The sequence below is a fragment of the Tenebrio molitor genome, chromosome 4, assembly GCF_963966145.1.
Source record: "Tenebrio molitor chromosome 4, icTenMoli1.1, whole genome shotgun sequence".
Classification (NCBI taxonomy): domain Eukaryota; kingdom Metazoa; phylum Arthropoda; class Insecta; order Coleoptera; family Tenebrionidae; genus Tenebrio; species Tenebrio molitor.
This window is the reverse complement of record NC_091049.1, coordinates 3625731-3639579: the sequence shown is the minus strand read 5'-3', so window position 1 is coordinate 3639579 and position 13849 is coordinate 3625731. Positions and strand designations below refer to the sequence as shown.

At 39.4% G+C, this 13849-nt stretch overlaps 1 protein-coding gene and 1 long non-coding RNA gene across 3 annotated transcripts in view; one reads left to right on the top strand and one right to left on the bottom strand.

Annotated features, from left to right (window-relative positions):
- LOC138128816 (calcium/calmodulin-dependent protein kinase kinase 1) overlaps positions 1-13849 on the top strand; it is a 33764-nt gene that overhangs the window by 15430 nt on the left and 4485 nt on the right. For both annotated transcript variants that reach the window (XM_069045020.1, XM_069045021.1), the window contains exons 3-6: positions 3665-3734; positions 9207-9687; positions 11130-11183; positions 11435-11759. In XM_069045020.1, the coding sequence (XP_068901121.1) occupies positions 3665-3734; positions 9207-9687; positions 11130-11183; positions 11435-11759 (930 nt within the window). The remainder of the gene's footprint in view (positions 1-3664; positions 3735-9206; positions 9688-11129; positions 11184-11434; positions 11760-13849) is intronic.
- LOC138128824 (uncharacterized) lies at positions 9438-10462 on the bottom strand. The gene is made up of 2 exons (XR_011158926.1): positions 10173-10462; positions 9438-9715 (listed from the first exon to the last, which is right to left on the bottom strand). It is a non-coding gene; the product is annotated as an uncharacterized lncRNA (long non-coding RNA).

The following is a 13849-nucleotide window of genomic DNA, read 5'->3' as shown; positions in this document are numbered from 1 at the left end:
ATACAGGGTGTTTTTGAAATGCGTGCACAAATTTTGATCACGAGCCACTGGCTTCATGTAGAACTCGGAAAAAATATTTAAAAAATTCTGTCAAAAAATAAAATGACATTTATTTTTTGAGCTATAATTTTTTTAAATTGCTTTTAGTTTTCTACGTTGTCCTACAACCGCGTAGGTAAAATTTCGACACATTTTAAAAATACACCCTGTATATCATGTTTTATAAAATGTACACCACACTTTGTACTTTTTGTTGTATTGTAGTGAGTTAGTGCATTGCAATAATTTTAATACAAATTCAAAGTAATAGCTATTGTTTTATTTTGATTGCATACCTATTTTAATGTCACGTAAAAAACATATATGTACTTACATACTTTGTACCTAGAAGAGTCAATTTAAATTTTCGCGCCAGATCAAAACTAGTTATCAACGCGTAGTAGTCTAGTTACTATTCTGTCAACCAAAGTCTCAGTGGATAGACTATATCAAGGATTCAAAAAGCGTTTTTGGTCAAGCAGGCCGGGGTGTTCTCTCTATTTTACAAGCGCAATAGAGATACTTTATTAACTAACAAAGTGTTTATTGAAAAAGGTGTTGAATATGTCGACCACAAAATATGTTGCTATTCTGCGTTTCAGCGCATTGGAAACATCTTTTAGCATGTGTAAACTGTTGTTTATTTTTTCAATCTTATCTCTCGGGTGTTGTTTAAGTTCATCTATAGTATTAATTGTGTAATCAATTCAAAAATAGCCGTAAAGTTTCTTCCTGACAACGTATTGACGGTATCTTAAAATAACAGTTTTTTTAATCCGAATAAAAATAGATTTATTAAAATTATTCTCCTTGCACTAAGTGCTGCCCAATTCTTATCCGACTGTAAATTCTTATATTCTAAGAATGAATAAATACTGTTTTATAAATAAAACCTTGCCTCATCCGTAAAATAACTTCTCAGTAATGTACTTCCATACTGTATCAATTTTTGTCCCATTACGAAAATAAGATTCCACGATAAAAGATTCCTGTTCTCAAGAAAAACCCTCGAATCGCACCAACAAAAAATTCTAAAAAGAACTGTTTCTCCCAAAAGAAATACCTCGCATCACTGCTTGTTCGTTGGATCAATGAAGCCCGTCATCTGCCATTTGACAGTTGACGGGGCTACGCCATTGGTTAACGGGAACAAAAGCAAGAACGAGGCGAAATTTTTTGAACGCTCGATAGGTTTTGCGTTCGAGAGAACTGTCGAGAAGACAATTGAAGAAGTGCCAAGAGGCGCTAAACTGGATTCCGGAATCACTCTATTAGTTTATTACAAACAATAAACGTCAAAAAACAGGAAAAAAAAATTCACAGGTCCATCCGAATCGGTGGTTCCTAAGAAAAAATCTCGATTGGCATTATTTATTTGCACGGACCGATGGCACATGGGTTTTTTACGTGCACACTTGAGGGATTCTTTTCTAAGAATTGTACGGGGTAGAAAGCTTCCGGAAAAGTTTCTTCGGTCGCACAAAAAAAAACCCAAGACAAAATCGTTCAAGCTCCCAAACCCGAGAGCGCCAAGTTGGTTGTTTGTGTAACGAATAGTGCAATTATTCAGCAATCGATAATAACATATTGCAGGCAGCCCGGAGCGTGTTCCGGGGAGAAAAAAATGCCTGCTGCCGAGTGTCTGAATTTCACATCACTAACTGTCACTTTTAATTAATGTTAGGGTCGAATTGCACAAAACCAATTATTATAATGTTGTTTGTCAGTAGCACTACGTACGTACGTGCGTTTCCAATCCCTCCTGGATAAATCCGTTTCGTCGTCGTCGTCACAAAAAAAAATAAAAAAACAATCATAATTTCCCGAACAACACACTTTTACTTCGTGTGCGCCCGTATATGTATATAATTTTTGTTACTTAACTAATCGCGCAATCCATAACAATACCGTAGTGTCCTTATAAGAAACCTATCATTAAGTCGTAGAATTACGAATCGGACTCGTAAATCATAAGATTAAAAATTTGGAGAAAGTGCAAGGATTGACACATCAACACCGTTTTAAATTGAGTCGTTCGATAACGCTGTTATTATTAGCCAATTAGAAAATTATTTATTGTTATTAGATCGCAGGTATCGATTCAAGATTGGCTCTACTAAATTCGTCCAACAAAATAAAAATAATTATTGTTTTTGTGGCGAGATCGATTCGGGATGGAGGTGACGGTGAAGGCGTTTGTTGGCCTTAATCGTGCCAACACGCTTATTAGAAAAACAAAAGAATTTATCATAATTCAGCAATATCGTGCAAATCGTGCTAAATTTAATATTTTTATTTGTGCCGCTCGGCCGAATTGTTATTTTGCATGTTGTAACCTTTAAGGCTGCGTTTAACAGCATAAAGAGGTTATGACTTACAAACTCGGACTTATCGCAGCCGATAAGACGGTCATTTGCATAAACGGCAGCCGATCGTAAATTCGAATACATTTATTACACGGCACCGGAAATAAGAGTTCCCGTTTTTCGTCCAAACCGGGGAAAAACCACCTGGACTCTCGAATTTCCAAGAGGTGGGAAAACTTTCCCTGGACAAACCAACTCGCCGGAAGATTTTTAAAGTCGCGAACAATCGTCGAGGACCCTCGGCTGCGAGGACCTTCTCCTCGAACGCCGACGAACTTTCTTCCCAAAGCGTGTTGAGCCAACGTCGAGATTTTCTATTAGGCGAAAATCCCACGAAATGTCAAAAACCTCGTGCTGACCTTCCCGGGTGGCCTTTGGTGGTGGATCTCCTTGGCCGCAGATGTTCTTTCCGAACAATGAGCAGCAGCAGCAGCGCACCGTTCACCTCAACTTCCATCGCCTGTTATGCCGTCCACGTCCTGTTACGTGTTGGTTTTATTAATCATCGCCGCTCGACTTTGATAAGTTCATTATCTGCGAAGAGGCGCCCCCCCGTGCGAACCGCCCCCGGACCCAGATGTTGATCGGACGAGATTTTCCCTTGATTCGTCCCCGGCAGACCGTGGAACGTGCATCCTTGCGTGGACGGTGACCTTCGCGATCGGAATCGATCACCGGAAGCGGTGTCCACTTCCGGCGGAATAGTTTTCCAAAATTGCCGAACTTTCCGTATCGGTGGCCAACTTTCGGATTGCTTCTGTTGATAGGCAGAGCTTTTACTGACGTCGGGGGTCCCCGCACCAATCGATGCACAGGGTGGCGCCGTCACAACACAACAATTTGCTTCATTCGCATTCTCACCTCTTCTTGTTTGCCCTCGAGATACCTTTCGTGCATGTTTTCGATTAATTTCCTCGTTGCATCACGCAATTACAACAAACGTTCGATTTCCAATTCGACCGCTAATGATAATAATTCGTGTCTTCGACCGTTTTGATGACGTCGCCTCTTGCGTAATCTCCTCAAATCCGGGTCGGTGATAATTGGAAAACAAATGAAAAACACTGTTATCGCCGCCCTTTGACACTCTTTTATCTGTCAAAAGAGAATATCTAACGGGTGGGATCAACATGTTTTTTTTGTCCGTTTTTAACCTTAATGAACTCGCCTGAATTATTAACTTCCCGCTTCCCGTTCCATGTTCGATGGAACGTTTTCGTCGCACCAATTTTCCACTAAAAGCTTTTCTTGTGTTGCAGCAAAATTATGGCAAGATGGAGGTTGCGCTTGTCGAAAAACGAGGCCTCCCAAAATCGGCGATATTCCAAGGTGAGTGATATAATCGTAAATGAGGAGATGGAAACTGCGGGGGTTTACCCGACGGCCTACACGTGGAAGGTTTCCCGGATTTTCCCACGAGTGCCCGTTCACAGCCGCCGCTTGTTATTCTAATATGTTAAAATTTAAAATCGTAATTTTTTTTGTTCTTGTATTTTTTTTGCCAGAGCGACGAGCTTACAGTGAAATGGAAAAGGTTCAGGTGTTCTGAAATTGAAGGGAATTTTTCTCTAGGCGGTATTCGCAGAAAGCAATAAAAGTGCTGTGTTTTTTGTACGGAGAATCTTTCTTTTTGTGAAAACTTAGGTATGCAGTACAAAAAAAATCTATAACTTTATCGTTCCAAATACTCAGAAATTTACTATAAATAAAAAATAAGTTATCGCCTCTTTTCGTCAGATAATTATCGAATAGTCAATACACAGATAATCTTTAAATAAATTTGAAATTATTTTAAGGATTTGTGTTTATTTTTCCTGCTTTCCCAAAACTGTTTTTATCGAAAACATTTTTTTTTAAACGCAATAAATTGCTTTTATGAAAAAAGCATCGTAAACAGTCGATCTTTTCTGCAGTAAATCTTTTACAATTTTGTTACTTCTCAATTTTATGGAAACTCGATCAACAACGTTTTTCAAGGCAACGATGAGTCAGGAAATTCGAACGATGGACATTTTTCTACAGAACATACTGCCTGTGAACCAGAAACACAAAGTGATAATGTACAAGGTGATCAAAAAGAAAACAAATCAGAGCAGGCGTTGCAAATTATTATCGGTCATGTCGTAGTGGAATTCTACGCAAATAAACGTGGGCAATTTGTGGTATCACACGCCACTTTATAATAAATCATACGTTAGAAATTTTAGACGTTGGAATTATAATTGTGTATTTTTGTTATTATTTGATAATGAAGAAAATTTATAAAACAAACTAGAGCAACATTTTACATTCGTAAGAATGGGTAATTTACCATGTTTATTGGGAAATGCGACGCCACTGGTAAGCAGATTTTTCGCTGAAATGTCAAAGAAACGTCAACGATATGCTGTTGTTAACCTAGAAAACAACTTTGCGATTTCGGCAAAGTTTATAGACGTTTACTGTAATAATTGTAGACAACAATAATTATCCCAGAATAAGTGGTAAAATGCGTTTTATCATTGAAGAGAAACCATTTTTATTAGGATGTTATTTTCGAAACGGGGTGAATAGACAACCAATAAAACGACTGCATAGCAAGAATAATTTTACGTACGATTAAAATAAGACAAACGTTTGGATAAAACAAAAGATGATGTAGCACTCTTGATTTCTTTTCTTTTTGATCACTTTGTATTGTACCTAGTAAGAACTAAAATATAAAATATTTTTAGAGAGAATATCTTAAACTAAATGATCAATTACGGCGAAAATATAGTAAAACATAAAGATCCCACCGAAGCAGAAGCAAAGAGGCATTTAGAAAATGATGGGGCAATTTCTTTTTAGAAACTTGGCGTATTTATCTCAATTCTCTTTCGGCAGTTTATGGAATATCAAACGAGCTTCGTTTTTTAGACTGACAAAAAGAAATCCACAAGAAGCAATATTTTCGATACGTGCAATAAATTCACTGAAAATTGTTATGGACCAGTCTACGACGACACTATGTCATTCTAAGAGCGCAACAAAAAATATGTCTGGTATTTGGACCCTAAAGACCTATAAGCACCTCGACTGACCGTTACCGCCTTGGCAGAGGGATGGCGCGTTTCACATTTCTTGCTTACGTCGCTTTAAATGGCTCCGGGTTGACGTTACCAATCAAAAAGCACTATTGTTCGCCTCCGTGTTGAACCCTACGGCAAATAGGGTCAAATTGTATAGAACCTTCTTTGTAGAGGGCAAAATTTCTCGTAAAAAGTCACGGTCGGCCGTATTGTAGCTATTATGGTTTGGACGTGAGAGACGTCCAAAGCGTCGCGTGACTTACAGATTTATCCGATCTCGTCGGCAACGTTACAATTGATTCAAACAAATTTACACGTCAAAAGATTCTAAAAAAAATCACATAGGTTCTAGGTACTGTAAAGACATTTTTAGTACCAGCAAGTCCCGAGCTTTTACGATTTTTAATTGACAAACAAAATGAGGATTCTTTTGTGAATTGTCATAGCCAACTTCATGAACTTTTCATTTGAACACCCGTTATTTATAAAAATCTTTAACAGTGAACGTAAAATTTTTTTAAAAATCTTGTTTTCTTCGTCGCTCGCTAACTGGTGATTGGTAAATACATATCTACATATACAGTGTGTCCAAAATGGCTGGAAACACCCAAATGAAAACGTAACGCATGATTTTTGAAAAAATCGAAAGACAGGTCAATTAATGTTTTAAAAAATATTTCTGCTGATGTTTTCTTTTTGGTCTTTACGATGACCTTCAAAAAGTTATTGTTATTTAAAAAAAAAATAGGTTTTTTTCAGAAAATTTCTTATGTATGTCGGGTAGACAATTAAAAGATCTATTAAAAACGGTAGTAAAAATGCGACGTTGCCATTTCAAGGTTATCAAAAACAGCAAACAGATACCATCAACAGAAAGCTTTTTGAAAACGCTAGTTCACCTGTTTTTGCGTTTTTCTCGAGAATCATTCGTTTCTATTTTATTGAGGTGTTCCCAGACTTTTTGGACACACTGTATGTAATTTGATGGATTCTCATTTGTTTTTTAAATGATGACAGTATAACGAAAAACCAGCATACCATTGTTCGACAAAAAAATCTACAATTTAAGAAGAAACAGCTGAGGAGCATTTCAACGTTTAAGGAAAGATGGAAATTAAAATTTTGCTTTTCAGCGTTAACAATCGAAGATAATGAGAAATCACTTCCTCGTAGTTGTTGTTCGTATCTTTAGACACCGATTTTTTTCGGAATTAACAAATAACATTTATCAGATCACGATAAAAGCACGAACATTTTGTTGTACCGCACGAGTGCAGTAAACTACATCATTACGACATTGAAACGAATGCGATAAAGTTTGACATTGTGTATTGATAGTAGATGGAAAAAAGTTCGTTATCCAAACAGACAACGCCTGATAAGATTATACTGTTTCAAATTTGCTATTCTACAATGTAAATGACAGATTTTTTGTCCACGTTGGGGCGTTTTAGCGATAAGAAACACTTGTTCCAAACTTGAATTTGCATTCAGTTATTTTACGCGCCGGAATTAATTCACTGTACCGATTTGCTTAAGTAAAAAATTCAGCTGTGCATGTTGGGTCGCGTAGGCGAACCGAATAAATCACAAAAGACACGACTCGTTTTTTTTTTTGGCTTTTATTTTCGACAAGTAAGACAACCTCTTCCGCCAGCGACTCAACAAATTGATGTCGTTTCGCCGCTGCGGAAATTATTTCGGAATCGCCGAAATAACTTGCAACTGCCGAATTCCCCCATCCAAAACGCACAAATGAATTCCTCTCTTGTTTCCCTTTTACTTCTCCGATCTTGATACGTTTCACCGGCCAGACGCAGCCCTTTGTGCGGCGCTCCCGCCGCGAAACGAGGTCCGGTTCCTGCGCCACTTCCTCTCTTCACGAATTAACCTGATCTAATTAATTTCATAATCAAAGCGTTTAAACCGTCGACGCGGAACGTAACGACTCGATAATCACGAAGCGAAAACTGGCCGGAACGTGTGCTCACTTTTCGACAATTAAAAATGTATCGAGAGGATCCCGTCTCCTTTCGCACCCGCTCCCGCAATCCCGAAAGCTCTTCGCGCATGGCGGAGCTTTCAGTACACGGAAGGGGGTTGGTTAACCATGTGCACAGCGCTTTCTGTTTAGTAACGAGGATTAGGTGTGCGATGTCGAACTAGTTTTGTATGAACGCTCCCGAAGAGCTCGCGACAAAGTAGGTATTAACGACACAATTTTTTTTTACCTCCTTGGGACACTCACCGGGGTACTATCCCTTTTGTTCTAATTGCATTCCCGCCGGATTCCAGTGTAAATTAAGCGAACTCGAGCACCGGTTTAATCACACAAGTAATTAGTTCCTCGACGTCTCTCCGCCAATTATACAGGGGCGGTCGCCGAATAAACGCCACCGGCAGGCTCCAAATTGCACTTTGCCGCCGACAAAAATTCGATCCACACTCTCGGAAAATCAAATCATATTTAACTCTTGTATTCATGCAAAGGCGAGTTGCTCTCTTGGGGCCAGATCGGGGCGGTAAGCTGGACGATTCTCCTCCTATTGTACCCGGACAATTCAAGGATTCTACTTCACTACCAAAAAGAACCTTCCCAATCCTGTCGATGTGGACATCGCCAGATACGCATCGCGTTTTGTCCATTTCTAAAATATGGACTCGTTTAGCATTGTATAACAGTCGAGATAATCTGAAATCGCATTTGAACTGTCAGATCGTTCCGATACGATTATCTCTTTGTATTTTGTAGGTAACAGTTGCGTAATCTCGCTTTTATCTGTGCGTTTGACGCCCCGCCCGCGACTTTTTGTTATGCAGATAGTCGAAGCCTTTGGCAATTTTTTTCCTGGCACGAGTCCCTCTCCTTATCGCCAACTGATGACCTCCATAATTTGCAGCAAATGCCGGTCTTTGTTCCAAGATACGGACTTGCATTCATAATTAATCAGTGTAATTGCGTCAATCGTGCCGCCGTTGTTTGTTACTACTTTAAACAATTGTAACCGGACGCACAGGTATCGATCTCCAATCATGTTTCGATGTTTGGTAGAAAAGTTCTGAATGAACTGGGACGAAACATGTGCTGCAGCAGAAGGAGCGACGCTCTGCCGTAAAAAAATGCGTAGTTTTAATGCAGCATGTGTGGAATTTCCCACGTTTATTTTATTTTTCATGACATGATAATAACTCGGGTTGGTGCGAGAACGAGTTCCACGTTTCGACGAAAAAATGTGTAATCCAAGATGTAAGTAAGAGAGATGAGTTCTCGTTTATTTGGAATGTTGGGGGATTTTCGACGTCAAAAAACGAACTGGTGCGATTATTTAAGCGAAAACGTAATTGCCGGATTCCGGATCTGTCTGCTCCGGATTGAAGAATGATTCCGGTAAACGCCTGATCTATAGACAACCCACTGTGCAGCATCTCCGGTATTCGACCGTTTGCAAAATGAAATTCGTAATTTGAGTCTGAAATTCCTTTGTGAAGTTACATTTTTTCCACAGAGGAACGAGCCCAAAAAAAATATTTTGTCCCGGCAGACACGTTGGGGGAATGTTCACTGCGTGGGCGTACCTTTCAGTCGCCACCCACAAATTTTTCTCTGCACGACTTGCACTAATTAATTAAAATTCATAACGACCGTGATATTTATGTTTTGTATCGATTCATCGAGGAAAGGTCGACGCGCCGAACCTAATTTATTCATTGGGGTGATTTTTTCATTTGTATGTTTTTTTTCTGCCGGCAGGCACACCGCGGTGGATGTGGAGCTGAAACCTGCCGCGACGGAACCGCCGCCGCCGTCCACAGGTTCGAGTCCGTTGTACCCGCCGCCACCGCCTTTCCAATCTCCCGCCACCCCCACCCGGTCCAGTGATGTGACCCGATCCGAGCCGAACCTGAACGGTTCACAACCCGAACCTGTGATATTGAAAGCAGTGCCTTCCCTCAAGAATCTCTCGGAACATTGTCTACCCGACAAAATCTCCAAGATGCACGTCAAAGGTGCCCTTAACCACAGACTGCTGTTACAATCGAAGAGTTTCGCCGTCGATAACGCACGACCCATCTACCCGAATTGCCCATTCTCACCTTACGTCAGTCCGACGAGCAGTCCCAGGACCAACAGGAAGAGGCAGCCGCTCAAGGAGTCGAGGAGGGTCTCGATTGAGAAGTCCGGCATGTACCTGCAGCTCAACCAGTACAAGCTCATGGATTCCATAGGGCAGGTCGGTTCAAGGGAGCCCCCAAGCATCTCTAGAATAGAAAAACAAATCATTGTTTAAAAAAAAACACTCGTTGGTCATGTCAAGAGAAAAAAAAACAGCTACTAAACTGTAGCTTTGTGGTAGAAACTTCTTCTAGTCTCTAGTCAGAGAATTCACAATAAAATGTGTTGGCAGCATTGCGTAATGTCACGACTGGTCATGACAGATGTAACAAATTGCTTTCTCGAAAGGATGCATTTGCACATTCTAAATTACGCATTCTGTCCGAATTAATACAGTCGAAAAGAATACGAATTGTGTACAACAAAGACTGTTAAATTACAACATCGACCAAGTTCGGAAACATGATTAACGTGAGCGGCGTTGGCGGCACTGCAAACTGTTGGGAATAATGAGAATTTCAAATTTCGCAGTAACGGCTTTTCGATAGAGTTTGACGACACGTATTGAAACTTTTAAATTGATTAAACTAGTCACAAACTTACGTGAAACAAGTTTAGTTGGGTGTTCGAGCCGCGATTTTCACAAAATTTGCAAATTGCGTCCGTGCCAGTGAAGAAATCTCGAGAGAGTCCAATTGGTCAAAGAAAAGGAGTAAAATAATGCAGAACGTGAACAAACCTAACCTCATTCAGTCAGGAATCCATCGGCACACGGTAAAAGAAAAGTTTTTGTCAAATGCACCACTTTGAACAGTTTTATTGTCGAGAAATGTGAAAAAAATTTTCGGAAAATGACAGCACGGGACAATTAGTACTGCCAACTGTAAAATACGTCTACCAAGTAAATTCCCTGAAGTGGTTCGACACTTTGCTAACGGATATTTTTCAGAAATTTTCCTTTTGGCGTGACTGGACATTATTGAGACAAATCTCGAGTAATTTATTTGGATGCACGTCAAAAACAGCGTAGTGGTTTATTTCTAATCTATACGATTGGCAACATTGCTTGAAAATTTGAATCTTCAATGGCATTTGCAATTTTGTTAAAATCACTTCATTTAATATTACGACGTAATTGCGTTTATTCGAGACGAGATTATTAATTAATTGTGAATAAATGTTACTCGATAAATGTTAACGTAACACCCGCTAAGCGGATAAGTAATTCGCCTGTTAATGAAAAAGCGAGGTTATGTTAATGTCGCTGATAATTTTCTTGTTGCAATAAAATGAATCCTCCCTCGAGTTTCTACCACGGATTCGTTTTCATTTGATGCCAGAAAAGAAAGCATTCTTACAAATTACCGTCGAGACACTAATGTAATGATGACAGTTTTTGAGGTTAGGATAGATCCGGGAAAACCTATCGTGTTCCGCAGCGTGGCCCTTACTTTAATTAAAACTGACCGGAAAAGATGAAACACAACTCTGCCGTTTCAATTTAAAAATTGTTTGTTTCGGGAATGTGACAAAAGCCCCCTTAAACTTGTTTTGTTCCAGGGCTCTTACGGTATCGTGAAACTGGCTTACAACGAGGAAGACGACACTCATTACGTAAGTGCTTAATCCCTGAACACAAAAACGCCCCAATTAAGAGTGTAACGTAAAAGGTCCTGAAAAAAAAAAATATCTGCGTTACGTTTTATTTTTAGCGTGCAGTCTATTTTTAAACTCTTAACTAGCGCAATTTCCACGTTACGGCACCCCGGGGAGAGGTTGCACTTCTGATTTGTGAAGTTGTAAATTTCGATAAGGACTCCCCGGGGTCCGTGCCTGTATCAAGATGATCGATCGTGTTCTTGCAGGCGATGAAGATACTGTCGAAGAAGAAGTTGTTGAAGAAGGCGGGGATGTTCGGTCGACTCCCGCCTAAGAAAGAGGGCCGGACCAATTCCAGCATGACGCATCCGTTGCAAAGAGTGTACCGCGAGATAGCGATTTTGAAAAAACTGGACCATCCGAATGTTGTCAAGCTGGTGGAGGTGCTGGACGACCCCGTCGAGGACCATCTCTATCTGGTGTTCGAGTTGTTGGAAAGAGGACAAGTGCTCGACGTGCCGACGGACAAGCCCTTGACCCTGGACCAAGCCTGGACCTACTTCAGAGATGTCATCTTAGGAATTGAATACTGTAATTACTGTTTTTTTCTTTCGTTGGGTCGATTCGCAGCGGCGACGCCGCCGTAAAAAACTGTTTATTAAATATGTGGAGCGAAGAACGAGGGAATATGAAATTCCACGTCGTCGTAAAACTGTACCAAGTCGAGGGAGAATATTAAAAACGTATTAAAAGTCGTCGAGGAGTCGCGGTACAAACACGATACCTGAGCGTTCCCCACGAATGTTTTATGAACAAGTCGAAATAATTTGGTTCAATTTTTATCAGGTCCGGCTCTCTCCGGGTCGTAAAGCTCGGAAATATCGGAATTCGTAGAGTCGAGGTCAGCAAACGACGTCAAAACAATCATTTCGGACAGCGATACCGTGTAATTCGTGCCATGGTAAAAATACCATGGATTGAACTCGACCTTCGATTATTTCCATCGACCACCATTTCTGTCCGGTCCGTAAAAACGGATAAGGATGACGGAACTGGGGGAATTAATTTTTGTTTGGGTGCTTCGAAATGAACCGACGGACGTTCCGATGAAAGCGATGTCGGGTTTATTTTTAAACAAGGAACCGATGCACGTGGAACAATAAACATTTAGATTTCATAAACTCGCCTGTTGAAATGTCGGAAGGTTTTTCAATTATTAACTTTACTACGAGAGATCTATTGGAGTGTTTTGCAACTGGAATTACGGTTGTCAGATTTTGTTTTATCGGTCCGTTGAGATTCGCAAGTAGGACTGGGAAATTAAAAAAATATCTGCACTGTCAAAAATGAATTTGTGCCATATGATTAAAATGAAGAGATCACAGTTACGAGTAGCTCTAAAAAAAGAAAAGTCGAGGTCTTGTGATGTAAACCCTCATTAAAAAAATTTGGTGCGTATTTAAGGGTTGAAGTCACCCCCCTGAAAATGGCTTTTCCGTCATATCTTCAAAACTAAGAAAAATAGGGAACAGTTCCAGCGGCAAAAGTTTTCATTTTTTCACTTTCTACGAGATTGGGCAAATAGAAAATGAAAGGAAAATATTTTTTCGGGAAATTACAGCATCTTGTTTGTTTTCATACATTTTTTTAACCTTAAAAATGCATAAAACAAAAAAATAAATGAACAGGTGTTATTTGTTTGAAAAATAAGCTTAAAGAAATAATTTGTGTGAAGATAAACAAAATACCAAAATAGTTGTTTATCTATCAAGGCCAGAAAATACATATTTTTGTCTGAGTGTGAGTTTTCTGGCCGAGGCTCGAAAACATGCGAGGACAAAAGGCACTTTTTGGCAGAGGTGCACATTACATTTTTTAGGCGACCGCACGAACACAAAGCAAAAGACATCATTGAAAAAATTACAAATTTATTTTGTATCTATCTTTTTCAAATAGATAAATTTATCAATACATAGTGACAATTTTTTTTGTATAGTATTTGTTATCAGCTTGCCAACAAAATTAGAAATTTACTATTTGTAATACAATTATGTACTTATTTACATAATTTATGGTGACAGACCAACAGATCAACGTCCGAAAAAGAGTTGCTTTTCGTCCGCTTGTGAGTACGTAAAATTACAGTTTTCATTAAGGGTGCCTAAAAAAGATTTGTTTCTGTTTTGCGTACGCAACGGCGAGAGAAAATGTATGTAATACGTTGCAAAATGTTTGAAAACCTATTACTTTTTTTACCATTTACACCTGTGTAGAGCGTAAAGCAAAGAAAATGTTTGCTGCTTAAACTTCTTCGCCATCTCTTTCGGTTTTACAATTATACGGTGTATCGCACTTACGATGAAGACAACCTGAGATTCTTGTTATACAGACTGTTATTGACTCATCAAAACAAATTACTTTTCTACACGACCATTAAAGAATGAATGCATTCTAGTTGGATATTCAATGAAAGGATGATATCAATTCCACGCCCCGTGATAGAATATGTATAGTGAAATCCACGGCCGTCGGCCAATCACATCTCTCGTATTTTCATTCAACAACAGCAGATCGCCAATCGGATGCGTTTGTAAACAATAAGTCGAGCATCGCGTAGCAACCGCTAAACGAGGCACAATTTTAATTGTCAAAAATTAAAAATCAAATTAAAAGCAATTTTC